This window comes from Lontra canadensis, unplaced genomic scaffold, assembly GCF_010015895.1.
Source record: "Lontra canadensis isolate GAN:19392208 unplaced genomic scaffold, GSC_riverotter_1.0 scaffold66, whole genome shotgun sequence".
NCBI classification, from domain to species: Eukaryota; Metazoa; Chordata; class Mammalia; order Carnivora; family Mustelidae; genus Lontra; species Lontra canadensis.
The window spans coordinates 9,509,323-9,535,370 of record NW_022631060.1 but is presented as its reverse complement, the minus strand read 5'-3'; the positions used below and the strand labels follow the sequence as shown (position 1 = coordinate 9,535,370).

Below are 26,048 nucleotides of genomic sequence, written 5' to 3'. Positions count from 1 at the left end.
CTGGGCTTCTCTACCTGACCTGTGGGTCACTGCACCTCCCCGAATCTCAGATTCTGGAAAAGCCCGGGCTTTCACTGCCCCCGCCAGGGCGTTCATGGCCCGGCTCCCAGGGAGGGCTTCTCAGGGTAGAGGCTGCATGCAAACCCCTGCTTTGACTGTCACCAACCCCCAGAGGGGGTACAGGCCCCCACGGAACTTCTGTGGCCATGGAACTATTCCACTCTGTGCTGACACGGGGGCCACCAGCCACGCATGGCCACCCAGCACGCGTGACGTCGCCGGGCCAACTGAGCAGCCGCGGCTTATGTTCCTTCATTCTGATCTAAAACCGACACGTGGCTCAGGAGTGGGGGCCCTATGGGCTGTGCCTGGCTTCAGGAATCTGGACTCCAGGTTCTGGGCACCTCACTGCCCACGCAGTTCCTGGCCCGGAGAGGTGGGAAGGGAGATAAAGCCGGCCACCGCCTTTGGGGGCCCAGCCCTCCCCCCATGTCCCACAGGCTCTGGCAGAGCCCGGGGAGCCTCCGCTCACCGTAAAACCGGGACTTGGCCGTGATGCTACCGCTGATGCAGAAACCGTCCCTCCGGTTGCTGACGTGGAAGGCGGACACAGGCGGGTGGTGGGACACCTGCGAGCAGAGAGGTGCTCTGGGATGGCCGGGGGGAGGGAAGAGCCTGGCTCCCCCTGCCCCGTGGCGTGGGGCCACTCCCACGCTCACGCCTGCTGCCCAGGGGAGCAGATACAGAGTCGTGGGCCAGGTGGCAACCTGCAGTGCCCCGGGGACCGGGAGGCTCCCCACCACCCGCCACCCCCCACTCCCCACCCGAGGAAACACTTCTGCTGTCACAGTGCTGGGCCTACATCTCCTGGGGGAACCCCAGAATGCACGCAGGGCTCAGACTCTGCCCACCATGGAGTCCAGTGTCCAGCTGGGGATGGGGGGGCTTGCCTGCTCCGCGATGTAGAAGGTGTGGCTGTTGGTCTGGGGGTGGAACCAGCAGCAGCGGAAGGTCTCTCCCAGGATGGGGTTATAGGGTTTCTTGATCCCCTGCAAGCAACGAGTGGAAAGCTCCTGTGAGGACCCACGCGGGATGGGGTGTGGACCGAGGGCCAAGGTGGGGGGCTTCTCACTGCCCACACCTCAGGTGCCCACGGGGAGGGCCCACTACCCCTCTGGACGGGAGGGCCTGGTCTGACACCAGCACGGGGGGCCTCACCCCACTTGTGCTCTGGGGAGAACATGCATTGCCCTCAGTTCACATCCTGGGGGCAGCCTCTGAGATGTCCTGTCTAGTTCTTGGCTCCCAGGAGGACCTGAGACCCTCCCCAGGGCGTGCTGTCCCCAGACTTTGGACGGAAGGGTGCCTGACCTGTTCTAGGCCCCCCGTGGCTTCTACTGCCCGTTTGATAAAACCCCAGCTCCTGTCCCCGCCTCCTCTTCTGCCCTGCTCACCACCTTCCTGCTCTCCAGATGGCCCAAGGTCATCCCCACTGCAAGGGCGGGGACAAGCTCCCGCTCAGGAGAGCCCGTCTTCCAGGGCTCAGAGCCCCTGATCTGGTGGGAGGCAGCTGACCGCCCCTCATGCCACCTGCCAGACATGTCACTTCCAGCTATGTGTGTGACTCCCTCCCCCTACCCCCAACACCCTGTGCTCAGCAGCACCTGCATTTTGGGTTCTCAAAAAGGTTTCCATGAGTATGAGACAAACCACGAAAACCACAGGTCCCGCGGGCTCCCCAAGGTGCAGGGTTGAGAGCCCCTTTCCTGGCACTGCTGTGTGTGCTCGCTTCTCCAAGGTGTGCAGGTCCCGCTTAGGCCCTGCAGGGAACCAGGACCACCCCGGTAGGCCTGGCCTGGCTAGGGGGTCCCTGGGTGGTACGTTAGGGCGCTGCCCCCATCTCTGAGGACCGGGGGCCACAGCGGGGACCGTCAGGGTCCTTCCCGGCTGTGTGGGGTCGGGGTGGCCCCAGGCTCTCTGAGGGGCAGGAAATTGGGGCTGGGGGGACAGCACACTGGGCCTCCCCTCTTACCTTGGGTTTCTTGTAGAACCCAGACAGGTACCACTGCAGCACCAGCTTGATACGCCTGTAGGCGTCCCCCTCCAGAGCAGCCCTGGGAGAGACGGGAGAACCTCTCATGCCGGGCCACCCCCTTCCCTGTCTGCTTTCCATCCCGCTCTCCACCCGTGGGTCACCCAGGCCCCTCCTGTCCTGCCCAGTCCCGGGGCAGCAGGGAGTTTCCCGCCTTCCCACAGAGACCCAGGTTCTCCACCTAACCAGAGGGCTGGGGCAGACAGGATGTTTCTGGCTCAGCCCTGGCAGGGTGCCTCTGCCTCCAGGAAGGTCTCCAGGAGCTCCCACGCTCCCCAGTTCCTTTGCACGGGCTCCTGAGCCTCCGGCTCTCTCCAGCCTTTCCAGCCTGTAAGCTGCAGCTTGAGGGCACTGAGGCCAGGGTCCGGTACTCAGGATGCTAGAAGGTGCTGGGGACTGCCCCACAGTCATCTCTGATGGGGGGGGCCCTGACCGGACACACTGCTGCCCCCCAGGACTGTTCTTGCAGACCGGGCCCACTTGGAGGGGAGCTGGAAGGGACTGCGGGCGGAGCTCAGCGGGGGCCCCTCCGGAAACATCCACGGTGGGGGGGGGATGCCGAGGGGGGGTCTGGGGTCTGAGGGCATGTGGGGCACCCCCGCCTGCTCACCTGGACAGCAGGTCGGCGTGGAAGTAGTAGTCCGAGAGCTTGTCGAGGAAGGAGCGGGGCTCCAGGACGAACGTGGGCAGCACCACGCGGGACAGGTCCATGCCAGGCCGCAGCTGCCTCAGCAGGACCCACATCAGGCTCTTGTTCTCCTCCGACACCGTCTCCACCTGGGACGCCTGGCCCAGCTGTTGGCAGAGGAGCTGCCATAGGGTCCCGGCCCCATGCAGCCCCAGGGAGTGCGGCAGGCTCTGGCTGCGGGAGGCGCCCTTCCGAGGCCTGGCCGGCCTGTCCTGCCTTGTCCTGTCCCCGCCCTCTCTGTCAAGTGTCCAAGCCCTGCCCAGACGGGCACGGGTGGGCCCAGGCCGGCTCCTGGAAGAGGCCCGGAGCCGGATTTGGGCACAGGAGGCAGGGAGCGTCCAGGCTACCTGTGCGCCCCGCCTGCTCCCCATGCTGACTCCCTGCAGTGGCCCTGGGACCCACACTGTGGTCGCCCTGGCCTTACCGAGGGGACACGCGACTTGCCCAGGCTCACATAGCTGGCGTGAGGCCAAGGTGCGATGTGAACTCAGGGCTGTCCGCTTATGGCCCGATGGCAGCTGCCCCCAGAGAGGATCAGGATCCGTCACGACCCTGCTGGGCCGCCTTCGACAAGTTGCTTTGCCTCTCTGTGCCTGCACACCTGTCCTGGGGTCTCCTACCAGGTCCCCCCGGCTCCCCTCATCCGTGCTCAGCCGAGCCTGCCTGTGCTCAGCCTCAGGAGGGTCCCATGGCTGCCCACTCTCTGCCTCGAGCCCTTCACCAGCATCATCTACCCCCCATCATGGGCCTGTCCCTACTCCCAGCTGCCAGGCTCCTGGTGGCCCTTCTCCATGGCTATCCAGGAGCAAGGCCTCCCGGGAGCAGCTCTCGCCTAGTGGGCCCAGGGCTTCTCCTTCTATCCCTTCGGCTTCTAAAGGCCTCGCCTGGACCTCAGGGGCCCCCGCCTAAACTGCCCCAGTGGTCTTCCCAGCACCCTCAGCCGAGCCCTCACGGCCCACCCACGCTCTCCGAGTTGTGGCTCCCTGATCTGCTCCCCCAGCCCCCGGGGCGCGGCAAGCACCCCCCCGCCCCGATCCAGGGAGGCGGGTGAGGTGCAGGGTGACACCCCGTTCTCCAGGGGGACGGGGTCTCACCTCCCCAGGGCGACGGGCTCTCACCTCCTCAGGGGGACGGGCTCTCACCTCCCCAGGGGGGCGGGCTCTCACCTCCCCGAACTCCTCGTGGACCTGCTCCACGTACGTGGTGCCCCTCGGCACGGGGCCCTCCAGGGTCTCTGACTGGGCGCTCCCGCTCTCGTTGGTCTTCCCGCTGTGGTCCTGCGTCTCGTTATCTGACTCCTCCGCATTCTCTCGCTCCGACTTGTCCGAGAAAGCGTCATTCTCCAGGGAGGACCCGTTCAGCCTGGAGGGGCACAGCGCACCATGGGTCTCCCCGGTCAGAGGCACGGCCTGGGTGCCCCCAGCCCCTGATCTGAGGTTTGGGGGACCAGACTCCCCAGTGCTTGGCCCCACCCACATATTAGGAGACCCCACGTAGGAGTCCCAGCAACAGCCAGGGTCCTGGGGTCCCCAGCAGGCAGGAGACCCGGGCTTCTGGGAGGGGCCAACCCTTGCCCGCCGCGCCCCTGCTCACGGGCATAGGTCCTGGTCGTGGATGGCGGCCGAGGGGGGCAGCCCACAGAGCGAGGCGGGTGATGCATCTGGCGAGGACCCAGGCTCCCCGTCGCGGCCCTGCTTGCACGTGCTGAGTCGCAGGAGGCTGGAACAGCGCAGGGCCAGCTCCAGGGCGTCCAGCCAGCAGCGGCCTGTGGGGCGGCATGCGGTGAGCCCACTCCACACCCAGGGGTGGCCCCTCCTCTGCCAGGGACACCCCGTCCCTTCCCCATCCTCCTGGGGCACAGGTACTGAGGCTGTGGGGGGGGCGTGCTGGGGGGTGCAGACGTTGAGGAGGACAGGGGCTCAGCTGGCAGGTCCGGGTCAGGGGGAGACGCCTGCCTGGGGGGATGACCTTCACAGGACGCTCCCAGCACGCCCTCAAGGTCGCACCTTAGCAAGACTCAGAGCCCAAATTCCACCCAGACACCCGCCGCTTCTGCACACGGAGTTGGGGAGGAGGCCCTCCCTCCGGAGGACTGCCTGCCACAGGTATCAGGGGCCGGGGGGCTCCCATGGGCCTGGAACGCAGGCCCGGAGGGTGGGTGGTAGGCTGGGGAGGGGCCTGGAGCGTCCTGGAGGGAGGGCTGGCCGGGGCCTCCGAAAGGCAGCTCCAGAGGGTGGGCCAGGAGTGCAGTGAGTGGACCCGGAGGCAGGACCACCGAATCCCCCCACCCCTGCTGCCTTCCTGGTGGAGGCGGCCAGGGGGCTCAGCCAGCACCACCTCCGTGTCCCCCGGGGTGTTAGCAGCTGTGGGGACATGTGTCCACTGAGGTGCCCCTGTGTCCCAGGGAGCCAAGGGTTTGCAGGGCTGGTGGCCCTGGTTCTCACGGGATGTCACTGCAGGCCCAGCCTGGGCTGAACATCGTGGGGGCAGAGGAGGGTGAGAGGAGCAGCCCCAGCAGGACACCAGCTCCGCAGCTGCCACAAAGGACTAGACACCCCGCACTCTCCGCATCCTTTGAAGCCCGTTCCGAGGCCCCCTTCTCGTCCTCTGGGAAGCCCACCCTCATACCCGCAGGGGCTGTGGGCCCTCCCTCCCTCCCTGCCCATGGTGTCCCAGCCCATCAGGGACCCAGCTCATGCCGCAGCCCCATCGGCCTCGTCTGACAGCTGCTTTTCTCTCCCCTCAGAATGTGGGCTCCGGGAGAGCATGACGGGTCCCTCCCGGAGCGCAGACATGGTGTCTGTCCACCAGGGGGTGGCCGGCCACCAGCCCAGGGCTCTGGGCCCTGAGGGCCAGGAAGGGGGCAGCCACGTTACCCGGAGCAGCCACTGGAGGGCGCCCCAACAGCGTGTGCGGCATCTGGGAGTCCCGGGAACTTGGGATCCCATGCAGGCTGTGGCTCTCCTTGCTGGCAGGTGGCTGGGGCCCCGTTTCATCACATGTGGGTAGAACCTCCCGATTCAGGGGTGCCCGGCAAGCGCCTGGCATGCAGGGACTGTGACCTGGCGACTTGAAATCAGGTCATGTGGTTCTCCTAACACCCGTGGAGCCGGGCCCTACGGTTCCTGTTTTACTTTCGGGAAACTGAGGCCCCAGGAGGTACTAGTGAGTGGCAGGCCTGCCCGACCCGAGCCCAGGCTTGTCCTTCTCGGGGGCAGTGGAAAGGCCTGAACAGCAGCCCCGCACACCTGCTTTACAAGCCGGCCGGGGTGCCCTCCTCCCGCAGGGTCACTGGGCAGACCCACAGGGCAGGTGGGGACTCACCGTCCGACTCAGAGGCGGCCCTGAAGATCAGATAGCTGCTGGGGAGGGGCTGCGTGATGGAGCCCACGCTCTCGCCCTTGGGGCCCTGGGGAGACAGAGACCCGGCGTCACCCGGGTGGGACAACCAGGGACTGGGGGACACACGTGGATGTGTGCACACCCACACCGACACACATGTGGCCACAGACCCGCCAGGCAGGGTCAGGCACCCAGCGGCAGAGGAAGGAGCCGCTGGCTCCCTGCTCGGCTCTTGAGCCCTGGGCGCCCGTGCTAGGGTGGCCGGAATCGGCCCACTTCGCTTCAGATCTCAGAGAAAGAGCAGAGCAGAAGAGCAGAAGCATTGCCCGTGCACTACTGGGGACACACTTACACCAACAGAAACGATTCGGTGTGTCCGACATCCTAATCTAACTGGGTTTCTGGGTTTCATCTGATAACCGGACACCCCAAGTCCTGGGCTGGGAGCAGCGGCTCGCATGAGAGACCCACCCCGCAGCCCCCACACCAGAGTGGTGACGGGCCCAGCTGGAACCCCGCCCCCCGGTGCCTGCCTCCCAGGGGTCGTTCCCCGAGGCCCCACTCCTCCCCTGGGGCCTGCGCCCTGGCCCCCGGGCCCCCCGCGGTACCTTCACGGCCCAGACGGACTGGTCCAGCGGGTGGAAGAGCTTGAAGCAGAAGCCGTCCTTCTTGGAGGGCCGCTCGATGAGCTCGCAGCAGTGCAGCAGGACGGTGCCCACCCACTGGCCCACCTTGGGCGTCTTGTAGATGAGCAGCGCCCCCGGCTTGAGCACACACCACAGTCTGGTCCAGCTCTTCAGGGTCCCCCGGATCTGTGGGGAGGGGCGCACCGTTGGGGAGGCCAACAGCCCGGGGGCACCGGGGCGGCCGGGGCGGGTTGGGGGCGGCGCTGGGGCGGCCGAGCTCTGTTCTGGCCGTGGAAGGAGCGTGGGAGCGGGAGCGCACAGATGGCAGCCAGTCTGCAGACGTGCCTGGCAGCCGGGAGCAGACTTCCTGGGGAGGCCCAAGGCCAGGGTCAAGGCCCTGCCGGGATCCTGCGAGCAGCCAGCCACCAGCGACTGTTGCCAGCTCTGGAAGCCACGACACTCATCCCAAAGAAATACCCATTTTGACACCTCATTTTTCATTCATAATTTCGTGTGTGGGGGGGGAAGGAGCCCATGTGGGGCCCCGGTCCTCGCAGATGACCAGGTGCAGACAGGCCTGTCCCTCTGGGCCTCTGAGGCAACCCCAGGTTTTGGCAGCTCTCCCCCACTGCGGGAGCGTGCAGATACATCCCCGGGACTCAGTAAGGACCGAACGCGGGCCTCTGACCCCAGCCCGAGGAGCCAGAACGCAGCCTCCCCACCCCTGTGCCCCAGCCCCGGGCTCAGTGTGCCTCCTGGGACCCCCATCTGCAGGCCGGGGCCCCCAGCTCAACCGGATATGGGGTGTCTGCAGATTGGAGCAGGTGGGGACGAGGCCACACTGAAGTGGGGGTGGCATCTGGACACAGGCACACAGGGCCACGCGGAGGCAGAGGCCCGGAGGTGCGTCCGGCAGCCCGGGGATGCCTGGAGCCCCCAGCAGCTGGAGGAGCAGGGAGGGGCCTCGATAGAGCCTCTGGAGGCCTGAGGCCCTGCCCGCAGCTTGATTTCAGGCGCTGGCCTCCAGAACTGGGAGAGAAGGCCTTTCCTTCTTAAAGCCCCCGGCTCATAGTCCTTGGTCAGGGATGCCTCAGGACCCTGACACAGACCACAGGCCCAAACATGCCAAACTGCTCCTGAGTGACCGTGGAGGTGGCCAGGCCCGGACCACACACCTGCCCGCCCCACGTACCTTGAGGCTGTCGGCCATGATGACCACGCTGGGGTCCGTCAGGGCGCTCAACAGCTGCTTTGTGGCTCGTTTCTTCTCCTGCCGGTAGTTCTCCTTCTGTGCCTGGACCCCGGGCACCCAGTGGGAACGTCAAGGGACAAGGGCCCGGCTGGCCCCCGTCCCACCCGCCAGCACCTCTACGATCCAGCCTGGGGTGGAGAGTGAGGACAGGGGCAGGGAGAGGAGAGGAGAGGAAGTGTGGGGGCGGGGAGGTGGCCAGGACGTGGTCTGCCCCACCCTTTGGCAGGCTGGGGCATGATGACCTCGCTGGCCCATTCCTCTGGCATGTGACACACTTGTGTCCCCCTTCCCGGGCCCGTGCCCACCTTGAGAGCTTCTTTCTTGGTGACCTTGGCTGTTGGGGACACACATTCCTTGTCAGAACCATTGTATAGTCTGTACTCTGCCTGCAAGAGAGACGCAGGTGGGGGGCGGAAGGGGCATCAGCACGTGGACTGGGGTATGCAGAGGAGGGACAGATCGACGGCCAGGTGGGCCTGTGGTCAGAGAAAGCTGCTCCTGTCCCTCACCCCGCAGCAGTGCCGGGGGTGGGGGTACAGAGACGGAGGACTCGGGGTAGCCAAGGACAGCATATGGGCAGGAGCTCTGAGGTGCCCGGGAAGCATCCACCCCATCACTGGCCATGGGCCCCACCTCTGGGCGGGGGGTCACAGTGCAGTGGGGACTCTCGTCCCTGGTGCCCTGAGAGTGGCCCACGGCTGCGGCGAGGCAAGTGGACCGAGGAGATGGCTTGGCCTTCCTGGGCCCGCTGGATGTGCTCCGTGGGCCGAGAGCAGCAATCAGGAGTCTGGGGCTGGAAGGAGCCGTGGTCCTTTAACAGAGGGGAAACTGAGGTCCAGGGGTGGTGAGCGTAGCTGGGAGGCAGGGCAGATCGAAGCATGGCCTGAATCCCGCCCTCTACCGGTCTCGGTTCAGCCTGTGAGTCGGAATACTTTCCCATGTTTAAGTGGTTGTAAAGAAAGTCAAAGAATCTTATTTTGTGAGACGTGAAAATCCTATGATTCATGGCTGCTTTTTCTGTGATGGCGGCATGAGCACTTGAGACAGAGCCCGCGGGACCATGAAGCCTCAGAGACTTGCTCTTGGTCCTTTCCAGAAAGCGCCTGCCCTGCGCTCCTCTCGGCCTGCCCTGTGCTGCTCTCTGGGCTGAGTGCCCTGGGCGTTCCCGCCACCGCAGCCCTGAGCCCCCACACAAGGGAGGGAGGCCCCGTGGCCCTGAGCCCCCGGCCCGCTGGAGCCATGGGCCCAGTCACTGTCCCATTTGACTGGCTGGGAAACTGAGGCCCGGAGAGGGCAAGAACCTCCCTGTGGGTCAGGACGCTGCAGGGCTGGGACCTGCACCCTTAGGCAGGCCGGCCGTCCCCACGGTGCCATGTGCCAGGCGCAGCTTTGGGCACTGGGGGTGGGAAGGAGACGCAGGCCACCCACGCCTCTTGGAGCTGCGAGAGCTGGGGCTCCGTCTCATTCTCCACGTCCTGCAGATGAGGAGGTACGGCACAGAGAGGCTCAGACGCTGCCCGGGGTCACACAGCTCACAAGGGGCCGAGCTGGGACTGATGGCAGGAGGGACAGGGGGCCACGGGGACTCTGCTCTAGATGCCGTCTTTGAGCTAAAGTGGAAGTGACGACGTGTATACCCACCGCTGGCCGGTGACAGGCCTCTGGGGGCTGGGGCTGACCCACAGAGGTGCTCCCAGAGTCCTCCTGGGGAGCTGGGCCTCTCGCACACAGCGCCCCAGCGCCCTCACACAGGCTGTGCCCCCAGCCTGGAATGCTGTTCCCTGTTGCGGGAAGCCCCTGCTCCCCCCTCAGGCCCGTCCTAGCCACTCCCCAGGAGGGGGAGGATGGCTGTGCCTGCCCTGCTGGCCCCTGAGCCCAAGGTTGTACACCTGCCCATGGCCAGCCTAGTACCTCTTGTGACGACAGCCAGGCGGACTGTCCTATTTGTCTTCTACAATCCTGCCAGGGGCGGTGACACCCCGGCACACCCCGGGCATGACAGTGGGGAGTGTGGTAGGCCACTCAGGCTCCAGCCACCACAGCCCTGCCCGGCAGTTCCTCTAGTCCTCAGGGCCACCCTGGGACCCAGCCCAGGCCTCCTGGGCCCTACCACGCCCACCGGCACATTGCTGCACATCAAGGCACAGCACGGTGACACAGCACGGTGACAACACAGCGCAGAACGCAGGAGAAACGCAGCTCAGAGCTGGGACCTCCAGAGTCTGACCACAAACGCGCAACCTGTAAGTGACTTCAAGAAACCGTCTGCACTGCAATCACACACCTGACAAGGATCTGGTGTCCAGCATATGTAAATAGCTCTTACAACCCAACAACAACGACAATTCAAAGATGGGCAGAGGACCTGAACACACATTTCTCCAAAAGAGGCCTATGATGGTCGAGAAGCACACACACAGGTCACTGGTCACTAGGGACATGCAAATCAGAACCACAGAGAGACCACCGCACACTGCTGGGACCACCCCAACAGCGATTAAGGAAAAGCCCAGAAAATCCAAGTGTGGTGTGGCTGTGAGAACGGGGAGCCCTCCCTCCCTGCCGGTGGGGTTGTAAAATGGTGCAGATGCTCTCTGTGCAGAGGAGTGGGGCAGCTCTGTGAAAAGTTAAACACAGAAAGCTTGAGGATTCCACGTGACCCAGGAGCAACCCCCGGGCCCACGATCCTGGTCTTAGGGGCTCCTACAACGGCCCAGGAGCTGAAGAACGAAGACAGCCCAGATGCCCACCGTGGACGGAGGGACCAGCCCGGTGTGGGCCGTCCATACTGGGAGGAGACTCGGTCCTACACAGGAGCAGGGCACGGCTACACGCCGTGGGCCGGGGGTCTCGGAGCAGGCTTGGAGGATGGAGACCACACTTGCCGCATGATTCCATCGGCACGAAACCTGCAGACGGGCAAGGCCACGGCCACGCGAGGCGGAGTCAGGGCCGCGGGGCTGGTGAGGGGGCGGGGTTTTGGGCTGGGGGACCAGAATGTTCTGGAACTAGACAGAGGCGGTGATTGCAAGGCACGGCAGACGCACTGAATGTCCCTGAACCCACTTTCAACGGCTGGTTTTGGGACACTCGGATTCCACCTTATAAAATACGGAGCATCACCCTAGCGTATGTCTTTCTCGGGCTGTGTCTCTGGAAGCAGCCCCGAGCCGCCCTTGGGAATCTGGAGGTGCACAGGGGAGCCCTCCCTTCCGCCTCCCACCCCAGGCTCTGGCGTGCTGCAGGTTTAACTCGTTTTGTCTGGTGCTGCCCCCCACCAGGACCATCGCGCTCTCCCCCTGGCCCCGCGGGCAGCTCAGACCTAATTACTGGGGCACAGGCACAGGGGCTCAGGTTTGAGCCCGGTCATGTGGTTCTGACGGTGTTTGTGTTTTATTGGGTTGTAGAAGGACGCGACTACGTTTTCAGTGTTTTTGTGCCAGAAGCTTATATCTTAAGGAAATAAATAAGCCGACTGCCAAGGGACAGACGGACGGGCCACCAAAGTGTCCGTCCGGGCACGAGGACGCCCCAGTCTTGAAAAGGCGGGACATTCTGACACTAGCCAGGGCGCATGGACCTGGGGGACGTGATGCGGAGTGCAACAGGCCACACACGGAGGGACAAATGCTGCAGCATTTACGTGTATGAGGTCCTTAGGGGCGTCAAATTCATCCAGAGTGGACGGTGGGTGCCAGGGCTGGGGGAGGGACGGGGTCGGGGTCTTAGGAGATGGAGTTTTGTCTGGGGAGAGAGAATGTTCCGGTCACGGACAGGGGGCGGCTGCACCACAGTGTGACTGTGCTTGATGCCCCCGAGCTTTGGGCTTAGAGACACACAGGTCAGGAAATTGGGGGCATGTATATTTTACTGCAATGAAAAATGGGGGAAAAAAGTCTTACTTACATAAAATAAGTAAGAAAATAAGTGTGCTCTGGCGGCTCCGCCCGCAGCTGGCTGCCCTGGGGCCCAGGAAGGGAAAAAGGGAAACGCGGGCTCCAGAGCGGGGTGCACGCCCCAAAGGTCTGGTTTCTTCTTCGCCTGAGGCAGACGCGGGGACAGACCCCGCGAGCCACAGCAAAGCCCCATGTGATGGACGAGGGCACGAGGTCCGCGAGCAGTGAGGCCGTCACTCGAGAGCACACGGGGCAGCAGGGGGCTGGGCAGGGGGGACCTGGGGTCTGTTTGCACTGCTCCCCAGCCCCATCACCAGAACCAAGAGCCACCAACCCCCACCATGTCTGGGGGCCCGACACCCTCTGGGGGAAGAAGGGTGTGCATGAAAGCTGCACGCGGTGCCCGGGGCCTCGGCACCCTCCCGGAACCCAGATTCTGCCTGCAGAGGCAAAGCCAGGCCCGGGTAAAGAGGGGCTGGGCTGGGCAGCACGCGGCGGGTGGGATGGGAGTGTGCGTGTGCTGCCAGGACTCACCCTGACCCCTGCAGAGGGGCGTCCCTGGTGGAGGGACAGCAAGTCACAGGCGGAGGGAGGGAAGGCTCGTCCCTCGGGGGTTCCCTACAACAGAAAGACTCCAAGGCCTCCTCTTATGGTACGTTCTGTCCCTAAACGCCACGAAGCAGCCCACCTTCTCCAGTTCCCGGCCTCCCTGCCTGTGTTATGCCAAGAAGGGGGTCCCGATAAACCAGCTGAAAAGCCCTGTTTGTCCCTCTGCCCCTCGTCCCAGCCTCCCCAGATGCGGGGTCGAGAGCTGCTCCTCTTAGCACACATGGGCTGGGGACGGCGGGCTGGGCCCGGTGCCCCTGCTCCCCCCACCCCCCAAGCTACTTTCTGTTGTCCCCTGGGCAGACCCCCTGTCCCTGACCCCTCCCACAGCCAGGCTCTTACCGGCGGCCCCTTTGTGGCAGAGCCTGGGGTCGGGGGCCCTTCATCCCTTGGTGGCAGTGGGCCGTTGGGCTCCATGTCCTTCCCTGCAAGATAGTGGCCAAGGTGAGGACCAGGGTGCGATGGGCAGACTGGCCCCTCCGGCTGGCACCCAGTCTCCCATGAGGCAGAAGAGGGGTGGGCCACAGGCCCCCTGGGCAAGGCAGCAAGCCAGCCGAGATCTACCACCACCAGCCGGGGTCCCTCGCTGGGAGGGACCCTGGAGCAGAGGCCCAGCTCCCAGGACCGGCAGGAGGAGCCCAGGCACCCGGGGTGCTGGTGCAGCACATCCTCTGGGGTCCCACAAGGCCAGGCTCCCCGCTTTCAGAGGAAGAATGTGGTGTCCAGTTCCGAGGCACGTGGTGGGTTCAGGGTGCCCGGACCATGCCTGGTCTCCCCTCTCGCCCTGACCCCCTGGGAGCTTGGCTCTCGCAGGGAAGCGGCCCGGCAGGTGTCTGGATTCAATCTGGGGGAAACAGGCACCCTTCCCCCGCCCCATCTATTCTGGAGCGGGTTTCCAGATGGGTTTGTGGGCCAGGGGACGGGGGACGGGGTGGGGGGCTCTGAGGAGGCGCGGCGGCTACACCCTCCAGCTTACTGCCGGGTCCCTGCTCCGGGAAGGGGGAGCACCGTCCTGGCGGGGCGGGCTGGGGGCACAGGGGCTTTCTGCTCTGCTTCCAGGGCGCCCTTCCCTCCAGGCCCCCTCAACTCAACGGCCTGTCCTGCTGCCGCCACCTCCCAGTATGGGCGCTACCTGCTGGCCTGGGAGGACTGGGGGCCCTTGGAGCCCGCAAGGGAGGAGCTCTGTCCCTGCGGCAGTCAGAGGAGGGTACCGACCGGTTTGTCTACTCCGTTCACGCCTCCCTCCTCACCCCTGTCCCCAGGACCTGTCCGCTCCTCTCCTCCCGGAGAAGGTCCCTGCCTGCTGGGGCCGACACTACATGGGGCAGCCCCTCGGGGGACCAAAGACCCCTGAGACTGGCCACCAACTGGGACCTGTCCTTTCCCTCCCCGGGCTCCGGAGGACAGGGCAGCAGAGAATGGAGGTCGGATGTATTTCCCCAGCTGTCCCGTGCCTCTGGCCCATGTCACCTGACAAGGCATCTTCTATGTGGCCTTTTTCCATATCTGCTTCTGGATTTTGGGCGGGGGTCCCCAAAAACCCCCAAGTCCTGACGGCGTGTCGGCCTGAGGCTCTGCCGGGGTCTCCGGGGACAGGACGGACACCGCAGCCAGGAAGGCCTCAGGTATCGCTCTCTTTCCTCCTCAGGCAGGCAGTGGGCAAGGGCCAGGGGGGCTGGAGGAGGCCAGGCAGGGACCGTTGTGGGAGGAGGCGAGGTCTCCCAGGACGGGACGGGAGGAAAGGCCGGCCTCTCTGGGGGCAGCAGTCGTAGACAGGGACAGCACGCTCAACTTAGGCTCCACTGGGTGGGCCGTGCGAAATCAGGTGATGGGGCACAGAGCACCTGGAACCAGGAAGGCACCAGCAGGTGCAGGTGACCTGTGCCCTGTGCCTTGTGGGCTCAGTGCTTTATCACCAGAGGCATGAGAGCCCCAGTCTGGACTGGGGTACTAATATCTCCATTTTACAGATGAGGAAACTGAGGCCCTGGAGGTCCTGCCACTGGCCCCAGGTGGCTGGGACTCAGGCTGCCTGTCCTGGGGGGCTAGGTTTGAGACCGCCCCTCCACACTGCCTCTCCACAGACGAGTGCCCCCACAGCCGGGGCCGGGAGGCCCCCTGCCAACCTCCACGGCCAAGAGACCGTCACCTGGCCCCACGGTCCCAGGGCTCCAGTGCCCTGCTAACCCTTCGTTCACATGGCACAGCCCAGCACCCAGGCAGGGGTTAGCCAAGCAAGGCTGTCGCCCGCACTAGCTGGGATGGCACAGAGAGGAGAAGGGACCCGCCTGAGGTCCCAGAGCCGCGCGCAAAGCTGGGAGGACCCAGGCCCCAGGGGCCGCCCCAGCCCGCACCGTCCCCCAGCCCGTGCCGGTGCTGACCTGGGCTGAGGGGGTACAGCTCATTCTCCCCACCGAAGAGCAGGTTCCGGCTGAGTTTCCGGGGGTCGACTTTCTGGGGGGTGGAGGAGGGCGGACACAGTGAGAAGCGGCGGCGGAGAAAGGCCTCCTCCTTCATGGCCTGGGCACTGGGAGGCTTCTGGAAGGAAGGAAGAGACGCAGTCACACTTCATGTGCAGAGCAGGGGTGGCCCCAGTTTGGCAGCCTCCCACCCACCCTGACGGGGGACAGAGGCACTTCCTGGGGTTGGGGGTGCGTGGCAGGGGTGACCCGGTCACTTGGGGCGTCTCAGAAACAGACGAGGAGAGCCTGGGGGGCCCGCGGGCCAGTGGGGGGCCCGCAGCCCAGGGAAGGCCATGGCTGGGCTTACCAGGGCAGGCGAGGGAGGACCCAGCCCAGCCAAGTGCGGCCCGTCACGGGTGCGGCAGGACCGCTCTCTGCCAGCATCCCGCCCCCAGGCCCGGCACTAAATTGGTTCTGTCGGACCCAGGCCTCGGCCATGGGGACCTGAGATATGCCACTGACCCATGCCGGGCCTCCAGACCTTCCCTCCCTGGTGACGGGGCTCTCGGTGGGGAGATGGCTGCTGATACACATGGGGGGGTGGCCGAGCGCTGCCCCCAGAGAGGGAACGGGTGGCCCAGAGCACCAGGGGGAGCTGGGCTGCCCATCCGGCCTGAGGCCGCTGCCCTGGGACCTTGCGCCGTGCACTCTCTCGATCTGTCCTCCTGCTGCTGGGGCTCCTCCACGGGGGTCTCCGCTGCTGGCGCCCCAGCGGCTTCACGCAGAGAGAGCACAGGTGTGCAAAGCCAGGAGTGCCCTAATTCACACCCCCCAAGCAGGCACTCCCGAATGGGCTTCCTTCCCGCCCCAAAGCCAGCCTGAAACAGCCCCGGGGCCACCCAGCCCAGCACCCCTGAGCGGGCCTGGGCCTCCTCCAGGGTCCCCCTGTCCCCTCACAGCGGGGTCCTGGGCGGGCCTGGCACAAGCAGGTGACCAGTGATGGTAAGTCCCTGGGGCTGACAGCTCATGCTACAGATGGGGAAATGGTGGCTCGAGGAGCTAAAGGCCTTGCCCATGGTCACGGCTGGGGGTGGTGCCGGATAGGGACTCTGGCTCCCATTCCCGTGCTCTGTCCACTGCCTGAGGACCTGCTTGGGAAAGGCCCACTGAGCCGTCTCACTTCCAGGTCTGGGGCCTGGGCCATCTCACTGGGTGGGCCCACGGCTTCCCGCCAGGCCCAGGACAGAGGCCCCATTTCCTCCCAAGTCCCTGGGCCTTTTAGGACGGAGCTGGGACCTGGTGGGAGAGGGGGACTAGACAGGACTTCGGGGGTGGGCAGGGTGGCCCCCAAGCATTCATGGCGGCCCCAGACCCTCCTCCGGGCCCCCGGCCTGGGGTCAAAGTGAAGGGTCCCTGGGCCCTCCAGACCCTCCTTTCTTAACCTTGTCACCTGGCTGAGCTTGTCACCTTCGTGCTTTTACAGACAGGGAAACTGGTTTTCAGAGAGGGTGGGATTCTGGCCCAAGGTCAAGACAGCTACTAAATTGCCAGGCCCAAGCCTGAGGCCCCTGGGACCGACTGCGGAATCCCGCTCCCGTCCGCACTCCTAGGCCTCGGCTCAGCGTCCAGCAGCCCCCGTGCCAGGCCAGCAGGGCGGGCGTCTGGGCGGCCCACCTTTGCGCGGCAGGGTCAGCGGACAGGGGCAGCCTGCCAGGTTAGTCAGGCATGACCTGGACTTAGAGGGGCCCCCGGGAGAGCCACGAGGGCCGGTGGCACAGGCAGGCCTCCCTCCCCGGGAGCCTCTGCTAGGGCTTGAGTCTCGCCCACATCGTCTGAGACCAGCTCACAGCCGCTTCAGCTCCATGCAGGGTGGAGTGGGGAGGGCACGAGGATCCTGGCGGCCTTCTCAGACCCTACAGCGGGCCTTCTCCTGGCACTGCTGATGGCCATGGGACTCTGTGAGCTCCACCACCCATGCATCTATGCCGTCCTCCCTCCCCACCATCCCACACCATCTTCTCTCTTCCCTTCCTTCCTCCCCTCCATCCACCCATCCAACCACCTACGCCATCCCCCCTCCTCCTCCTCTCCCCACCCTCCATCCACCTGCTGACCCTTCCTTCCTCCCACGTACCTATCTGTCCATCTACCCAACACCCAGCCACCCACTCATCTGTTTATTGACCGGTTCACTTGCCCACATGCCGTCCGTCCGCTCATCCGCCTCTCTGTCCGTCCACCATCTGTCCACCTGACCTCTCATCTCTCCCTCCCTCCCTCCTCCATGGATCCTTCCATCCAGTCAGCCGAGCAGCCTGATATCCCTCCTCCCCTCTCTTAGCCATCAGAGGTGACCCAGGTGACTCCCAATCAGATCCATCAGAGGTGACATTTAAATGACCTAACTGCGGGCACAGACGCCCTCCCACCTGAACGCAGTGCAGGTGTGCCCCAGTGGGCATCCCCTCTGTCTCGACGCCCCACACCTGTGCTTGGGCCCCCGTGAGCCCCCTCGGATCGGGCGGGCAGCACTCTTACTCAGTAGGGCGGCAGGGTCTACACAGCTCTCTTGGTCGTCCCACTGCCTGCCCTGGCTGCAGTGGACACTGGGTGCTTCTCTCCGCTGCAGTCGAGGCTGGGGCGAGATGCTGGGGAGCGGATGCCGTTTGATCCACAGCAAAAGTAAATCCAGGTCACATCTCCCCAGCGGCGGAACACGGTCCAGACTCAATCCCCTCTGCGCCCCGTCTCCCGGCCCCTCCACGACCTCGCCCCTCCTCCCACTCACTGTCCCGGCCACACGGGCCCCTTTCTGTCCCTGGAAAATGCAGAGCCCGTGCCCAAGGGCCTCCCTGGAATGCCCCGGCCCACATCTCTGCCTGGTTGGGTCCTTCCCACACTCAGCTTAAATGTCACTTCCTGGAGGGCTGCCCCCCTCTCCCCTCACATAGGCAAATTCTCCACATAGCACTGGGAGTTTAGAACCTTCTCTCTGGTGTCCCTCTCTCGCCCTTTCCCCACAGGATGCCGCACACTCTAGGAGAGGGGGTGGTGTCTGTCTGTCCTGTTCACTGTCTATCCCACACAAGCCCGGAGTAGGGGCTTGCAGCATGGCTCAGGGCTTGGGGACCCCGGAAGTCCCTGGGGTGCGTAAAGGCCACACGACAAGCGGCCCCCGTTCCTCCTTTCCTGCGGGTCAGGGGCGGATCCCGGAGAGGTGGCCAGGGTCGGTTTGGGGCGGATTTGCAGCGCAGCCCCAGAGAGCTTCCCGTTCCCGCCTGCCTGCCAAGCCAGGTGTGGCATGGGGCCTGAGCATCAGAGAGCCCCGTGTGGCCAAGGACCGAGCCCTGCGCTCTGGGTGCTGGCAGGAGGCAGGATGGGGGCCGGGGGACCGGGCACCGGGAGGCTGCTGGGCTGCCAGGACTACCGACCCGGACGCTGGGTGTCCTCCTCACGATGAAAACTGAAGGCCCACAGGCCCTGGGAGGGGCATCCCCACTCCCAAGCCACCCCGGAGCCCGAGGGGAGGGAGAGAGGGCTGAAGAGAGGAGAGATGAGGAAACAGCCCCCCCTGTGCTAGCCCCCTGCCAGGGCTGCACCCACGACGGGCAGCTGTCCCTCACCGCCTGCTGGGAGGCTCCCTGGGCTTGGGCTCCAGCTGCCCAAGGGCTCAGGGGTACTCCCTCCAGTCTCCCACCTGGGGCATGAGAGCCCCCGGACATCCGTGGGCCATGGGTCCCACGTGGGGCTGGCCCAGAGCAGACAGGTACAGGAGGCCTGGGCCAGCCCCATGTTCCTGAGTTCAAACACTTGTTTGGGGACCTGCCAGGTGACAGGCTCCCTGATTCTGAGCCAAGGCCCACTGGCCGAGAGCGAGGCCTGGGGCGTGGGCACAGAGCCAGCACAGTGCCCTGCCCCCCACTGCAAGCTGCCTCCTGGGCAGTTTCCTGCCACCGAGCACGGTCCCCTCCACCACCACCCAGACGCCCACCTTCGGGCCGAACAATGAGATCCTTATAAAGAAAGGTCACTGGTGCCTTATCGGGGCTCGGCAGGCGGGACGCACGGCCTGGTTATCTGGGCCCAAACTCGCCAAGCCCCGGCTTTCAGCGGGAAGGGCTGAGGCCAAGAAGGAATCCAGCAGAATCCAGTAGAACAAACTCACTTTCCATCCCCGCCGCAGGCACAGAAGTGGGGGGACAATTCTGACCACATTCCACCCCACAGAGGTCTGGGGGCCACACAGAGCTGGGGAGAAGCGTCCAGACTCTGACGGCTATGGGCCTCTCTAGGCCGCGGGTACCTCCGAGCACCTGTCTGTGAATGGAAGTTCCTCTCCGTCGCTGGTGGGAGCAGGAGACACGGGTGCCTGTGGTCTGGCCACGACCGCCACAGCTATGGCACCACCAACGTGGCTGTGCCTGTACTTTTGTCTGGGCCTGGTGGCCTGTGAAAGGCTGTGGAGAGAACACTCCAGAATCACGGAGCAGCTCAGGGATGAAGCGACGTGATACCACCCGTTTGGCTCTCCAGCCTCCCCGCCACGGAGAGCTCAGCAGGTCCCAAGGCTCGTGACCCCGAGGACCCTGCCGGTGGGAAGCCGTGCGGGGCTCCAGAGCCCCCCACGGAGGCCACCTCGTGGTCCAGCCCAGCAGTGATGGCCCTTCCAGAGAGCAGACACCAGCAGGGGTTCAGAAGCATGCTGGGTGGGCTGCAGTCCCCGGGCGGCAGCGACCACTGTCTCAAACTGGGCCACGGGAGCCGCAGCCTCTGCAGAGTGCCCGCATGCATTTTGAGGTGTGGGAGCCGGTCCCTCGGGGCCGTGCCGTGCCCACCCCGATGCATCTGGGCCGGGGTGTTTGGGGCCTAAGGGGCTTTGGAGCTGGGGTGTCTCCAGTCCGTCCAGGGATGGGCCCCTTCATGCCTGTCCTCCACCGCACGGGATGCCTACGGTACAGGAGAGATCGGGGGCAGACCTCACCATCCTGTTTTCAAGATGCAGAAACCAAGGCCCCCAAAGGGAAAATGGTGAGGGGAGGGCCCGCAGCGTGACCCGTTCCCTTGCCCTTTCTAGCGATGCGGCGTCAAGCCCCGAGTCTCCTGTACTTTGGAGGCCCGAGCCCAGGCCCAGAAAGGAGTGGATGGGGCCAGGCTGGTGGTGGCAGGAGCCTGGGTGGGAGAGACACTTCCCAGATATGGCCACCAAGTGTGGCTGGGCCCTGGGGAAGCGGCAGGAAGTGGCTAGTTGACCTGGGTGTTCCCAGGCTGACTCAGCCGGGCCATGTGGCTGGGGGTTGAGACCGGGCCCTGGCACGCGCCCACCCGCCCTCCCCGGCACACACTGTTCCCACCCAGCTCTAGGGGACCTGGTCCCCCGGCAGGACTCCACGTGGTCCCCTGCGGGCCTGACCTCACCATGTCCCTCCTCAACCCTGCCCTCTGTCCCAACAGCAAGGGCACTGATTTTCAGATGCCGCTGCTCAGCAGAGGTGCTCTCTGGGGCAGGGGTGTGGTGGGGAGGGCGACCAGAACGGGGCCACTGGGAGCCCAGCTGGGCGACCCAGGCCTGCAGGGGGCCCCGGACCACTCTCAGTGTCCACGCCTGGAAGAGGGAGGGGGCTTCAGGCCCCACATCCTCTTCTAGGAGAGATGCTCTCACCCCCCATCTCGGGGGGGCTTAGCCTCTGTCCTGGGGGGCCTCTGCTGTCCCCACGGGTCACCGCTGCCCTGGTTGTGGGGCAGACAGGCGGTTTGGTGGCTGCCACAGTGAGGCACGTGGCCAGAGCCGGGCACATGGCCATCTGCAGCCCACGCTGCTCACCTCCCCTCCCCGTGGGGCTGGAGCCTCGAGGGTGGGCGGGCTCTGACAGGAAAGCTGGACAAAGTGGGCCACCGACAGCCGGGAGATGAAGCTCACGTGTTCCTCACTGTCCCCGAGGCCGGGACCCCGGGGCTGCAGATGGCCAAGCGCTGCTGACCCCAGGAGAGCCCCAGGAGCTCGGGCAAGCCTATGCTCGCCTCCAGACTCCCCCGCCTGGTCTCTTCCACTGCCCAACCCCCTCACCCCCTCGGGACCCTCTGCAGCTGTTCCCGTCAGGGGACTCTGGGGTCAGCAGGTAGGTAAGCGTGGGGACCCCTCCCTGAAGGAGCCAGAAAACAGCAGGGACAAGGACATGGGGCAGGACTGGCAGGGTGGAGGGGAGTGCAGGAGGAACCCAACCCTGCTGGGGCCCTGGACGGGGGCATCAGCCCTTGGCTGAGTAGTCGGGAGCAGGCCCGGGCAGGGACCCACCTAGTGACAGTCCTACCAAGGACCTGCTTGTGCAGAGGAGAAGCCAGGCCGGGCCCCTCCACACACCCCCGCCATGCCGGGCTCCATCAGCAGGCTGAGCCCTCGGGCTGATTTCTCCCCTCCCTGCTCAGATAGCGGCTTCCCACTCTGCACATCTCGCATCTTAGGACGGGGTGGCCCGCAGGATGGCCGGACCATTCCGCGCCCTCTCTCCTTCACGGGCTCTTGTGGGCTGTCTTAAATGCCAGCCTGCCTGGGCCCAAGATGCTCGGCACTGGGTGGGGACGCCCTGGTGCACTCGAGGAGACAGACCCCCAATCTCGAAGGACCCCCTTTGCACAGCCCCTGGTCCTGGGCTGCTGGGCATGTGGGGTCTGTGGAAATGTGATGTCCAGCCTTCCCACAACAGAAATCCAACTGGTCTGTCCCCGAGGCTGGTCCCGGTTGTGAGTGGACCTTCACGATGCCACCATGTGTGCCAGCCCAGCCTGGTCTTGGGGCCCTCCCCTGGCAGAAAGAGGGGAAGCCTGGACCGCGGGACAGGCAGTGTCCCCCCACCCACCTGTGGCATGGCAGCAAGCCAGCGACTGGGAGGCTGCTGGGGGCTCCCAGCTCCCGGCCTTCTGGCTTGCTCCAGCCCCACCCCCATCACACACACAGGAGGACCCTGACCCGTACACCCAGACATCGGCTGCTCTCTCTTCTCGCCTTCATCGCCGGGAGTCATCGCAGGCTGGAGCCCCACAGTGAGAACAGAAGAAATGCGGGGGGTGGAGAGGAGGGGAGGGGGAGGCAGCAGCCAGGGGTGCACTATTACTGGGGCTAACGCTAAGCCCTAAGGAAGGAAGCCCGGTGTTTGAGGAGCACAGGTGCACCGCGGGTCCCGGGGAGGCTGGGCGCCAGGGCCCGCGGGAACCAGCGCGGTCTCCCTTCATAGGGAGCCGTCCCCACGGAAGCCACCACCTGGCGATGCCAGGCTGAGGGAGGGTTCAGACAGAGCTGGAGCGAGCCTGGTGGCCGGGCCGACGTGCACGCGGGGACCCTCGGTTTGCTCGCAGCCCCGGGGGAATCCGGGCTGGCGGACGCTGAGCAGTAATTATGCAGCTGTCATGTCCCAGAACTGGCCGCGGACACGGGCCAGGTGGGAGGTCCCTGGAACACAGTGGGATTTCGGCCGGCTCCTGTCCTGCCCCCACTCTGGCTGCAGCTGCCTCCCGTCCACAGAGCACCTTTGCTTTGCTAAGGTCTGGCCCCAGGAGGGCTGAGACAGAAGCATGAGCAGGAGCCTGGGTCAACATGATTAAAGTTGTGCCCAGAGGTGCCTGGGTGGCTCAGTGGGTTAAAGCCTCTGCCTTCAGCTCAGGTCATGATCCCAGGGTCCTAGGATCGAGCCCCACATCGGGCTCTCTGCTCAGCAGGGAGCCTGCTCCCCTCCCCCTCTGCCTGCCTCTCTGCCTACTTGTGATCTCTCTCTCTGTGTCAAATAAATAAATAAAATCTTTAAAAATAAATAAATAAATAAAAATAAAATTGTGCCCAGAACTAACTATTCAAAATATATCACAGAAGACACGTCGGACGGCTGCCCACCTGGCGTGCGATTCTGCGGCTCCCTCCTTAATGCCCGGCTTCAGACTCCACACACCCATGGCCACATGGGCACCCGGGTTGGGGGGAAGGCTCCTTTCCTAATGAAGCCCCCGCTCTCCTCTGCTGGGAATGAGGCTCCAGATCTGGGCGGGAATGCCTTCCTGCCTTGGAGGGGCAGAACCCTGGCCCCCCGTTGTCTCCTCTGCTCCTGCAAATGACGCTCAGGCTGCTCTAGCAGCCTTAATATGGGTACCAAGTGCCCCGCCTGCCCACTGAGGGGAGCAGAGCCCCTGCTTTCCTCTCCACCCTCTGGATCTGCATGGCCAGCGGAGCCTCCCCTGCTAGCAGGGGCCACCAAGGACTCCTCATGTGCGGAAAAGCCACCCAGAGCCGTGACCGCTCCTGCCAATGGCAGGACGAGTCTCATGGACCCCAGACTCCCTTCCGCCCCAGCACACAGGTCCAGCCCCTCGGCCCTGGTGCCCCACACAGTTGGGCTTCCAGAAGGGCTCCAGCTCATGCCTGCACAGCACTGAGGTGGACACAGGTTTCACGGGGGTTCGGGGCTCGGTCACCCCTCGAGCCGCGTGGATGGAGGGGCCACAGGGAGGCCTGGCTTCCCCGGATTCGGAGGTCAGTCCTTGCATAAACCAGGAACTCCCTCCTCCCCGATCAGTCCCAGTTCTCACACGGCAGAAGGTCCACCAACGTGCACACGCCACCCCTGCACTGTGTCCTCACCGGCCCCGGATGCGGAGTGAGTCAGAGGAGGGCGGCAGGCACAATCCCCTCCCCCCCCGCCTCCCACTTTGTCCAGGGGCAGAGAGGATGCACGTCTTGAAAGCAAAAGGACCCCAAATGCTCCCTTTTCCTGCCTTCTCTCCATTCCACAGATGCGGTAACTGAGGCCCCGAGGATGAGTGGACTTGCCTGGGGCATGGGGCTGGTTAGGGGAGGCCCCCGACCGGCAGCTCACCTAGGGCGGGTGACGCTGAGCCCCGGGGATCGCCCCACAGCTGCTGGGACTGTCCTGAGAGCCAGAGCAGAACAGAATGTCTGTGGGGCTGCCTGTGGACTCCTTGCTGGACCCCTGGCCTTGTCGGCCCTGGAGGAGAGCCCTCAACCCCACTGGGCGGACGGCTGTCCTTCACACCCCCGCTTCCAGGTGCTGCATGCAGTGGGTCCAACACTGGCCGGCTCCCGCAGCCCAGAGCGCCCACTATGTGCTGTGTGGCCGGGCCCTGCGGGTTTGCGTTCATCAGGGGAGCGGCTGTCCGCACCTCTCCTGGGCAAAGCCGATGGGGTCTCGCATGGCCCAAGGCCCCCTCCCTTCAGCCTCCAGCACAAGGCCTTGCTCCCCTGCTGACAGGCTGGGCGGGCAGCTGCTGGGGTGTGAAGGGAGCCTATTTTCCAGGCCCTTCTGGGGTAACCGACTGTGGCAGCTGGCGGTGACCCCGAGTCAGGCTGCAGGCGGCCCACAGCCCCGGCTTCCCCCTGCCCCTCCCTGGCAGAGTACGGGGAAACTGGTTCTGTCAGGAGTCACGTGTCTGGCGCAGAAAGTGAGCCGGCGAGTCTGGCGAGACCAGGCCGGCACAGAGCCAAGCACCCTCTTCCTGTCCTGCCATGGTAAGGGACCGTCCAGGAAGGTGACCTGGCATCTCCAGGGTGTGGTGGCCAAGTCTGCAGGCCCCCAGTCCCGGCCACCAGCCCCCTGCCCCCCCCGGGAGCCTATCATCCCAGTCCTGAGCCAAGCCTGCACGAGGTCACCTGGCTTCCTGCTGAGAAAGTGTCACAGCCTGACCGGAGAAAACAGGAGGATGGGGGGACCATGCCAAGGGTCCCCAAAGAGGCTGAGAGAAATGAAAACAAAGGTCCACACAGCAATGCGAATGCACGTTTTCAAGACCACCAAAGCGTGCTGGCAGCCCAGCCCCCTACAGGCTGATGGGGAAGCACGCCGCGGCCCGTCCACGCGGGGACTCGGACTCACCCGCGAAAGCAATACGTTGGGGGGTGGGGCGGGGCGCTGTGCAGGAAGGAGCTGTGGCAGTGCTAGGTGAGGGCTGCTGTGTCTTCTTTAAAAAGCTGAATTTCACGACCGAGCACCATTCCCATGGGACCCCGGCTCACCCCAAGCCATGTGGCATTGGCCCGGGACCCACGAGCCTTTCTCTGGAGCACGGTGGGCACGCCTGAGCCCATTTTCCAGATGTTGAAGCAGAGGCCACACAGCCCCAAATCCTGCCACCTGGGAGCTGTCCAGTGGAGTCACTGAGACACGGAGAAGGGTCCAGAGACCCCTGGAGAGCCGGAGCCCCAAGGCTGAGCCCCCCCACAGCTCTCAGGGCTGGGATCTGAGCCTGCATCTGGTCTGTTCCCAGACACGCTGCTCACACTAGGAGATGACAAGTCCCAAGGCATGAAGCGCCAGCAGGCACCTCGTCAACAGCAGGTGACAGCTAAAATGACACCAAGAGTGACAGGAGGCCGGCCCCGGGTCATGACGTGTCCTTCCGGGTCGGGGTGGGCTTTACGGACACCTGCCCACCAGGTTGGGTACTGACAGCCCACAGTCCCTCCAGCAATGCCTGCCTGTGTGGGCACCGCAGGGAACCCAGCCCTGGGCACACTCCATCGGTCCAAGAAGCCTCAGCTCGGTGTCAAGGGACAGCCTGTCCCAGCCCCTGGTGGTGATGCTTCGGGGGAGCATCCCAGTGGTTTCCTGGTGCCAGGTGGGGTTAGACTCCCGGATCATCCGGTGTGTGGGAGGGCCCCGCATGGAGTGAGTACGTGACCTCCCCTCCAGGCTCTCCCCTCTAACTAGGGCAGAATGCTGGACATCCCCCCAGAGCCAACGGGAGCCGGTGGAGGTGGAGGCAGAAGGCCTGGAGGGCTCCCCCCACAGGGCCCTGGCCCCCTCCTCCTCCCCCAGCTGAGAAGCCGCCCAGCGAGCCCCAAGTCCGCCCCCGTGTTGGCCGCTGACAATAGAGGTGGCCGGGAGGCGGGGGGAGGGCGGCTCTACTGGGTCTCAAGGCTTCTGGAAGACATCTAACAAGTTTCCCCAAAGCGGGGTGCATGAGTGTCCTGGGGCCTCCCGGACAGCTGACCACTCGCTGGACAGCTTGGCTGCGGTCATTCATTCTGTCCCGGTTCTGGAGGCCGGAAGTCCGAACTCCAGGTGTGGGCAGGGCCCTGCACTCTCTGGAGGCTCGGAGGGGACGGTCCTTCCCGCCTCTTCCCTAGGGGCTCCATGCGTCCGAGG

General features: G+C 65.0%; 1 protein-coding gene across 1 annotated transcript in view; it reads right to left on the bottom strand.

Annotated features, from left to right (window-relative positions):
- OSBPL5 (oxysterol binding protein like 5) overlaps window positions 1-26,048 on the bottom strand; it is a 48,967-nt gene that overhangs the window by 7,163 nt on the left and 15,756 nt on the right. The window contains exons 2-13 of the mRNA XM_032879746.1: window positions 14,884-15,040; window positions 12,845-12,927; window positions 8,306-8,386; window positions 7,941-8,042; window positions 6,731-6,934; window positions 6,105-6,189; window positions 4,374-4,545; window positions 3,947-4,142; window positions 2,703-2,887; window positions 2,033-2,114; window positions 951-1,049; window positions 533-629 (exon numbers count right to left, since the gene is read on the bottom strand). Coding sequence (XP_032735637.1) covers window positions 533-629; window positions 951-1,049; window positions 2,033-2,114; window positions 2,703-2,887; window positions 3,947-4,142; window positions 4,374-4,545; window positions 6,105-6,189; window positions 6,731-6,934; window positions 7,941-8,042; window positions 8,306-8,386; window positions 12,845-12,927; window positions 14,884-15,019 — 1,522 coding nt within the window. The 5' untranslated portion in view covers window positions 15,020-15,040. The remainder of the gene's footprint in view (window positions 1-532; window positions 630-950; window positions 1,050-2,032; window positions 2,115-2,702; window positions 2,888-3,946; window positions 4,143-4,373; window positions 4,546-6,104; window positions 6,190-6,730; window positions 6,935-7,940; window positions 8,043-8,305; window positions 8,387-12,844; window positions 12,928-14,883; window positions 15,041-26,048) is intronic.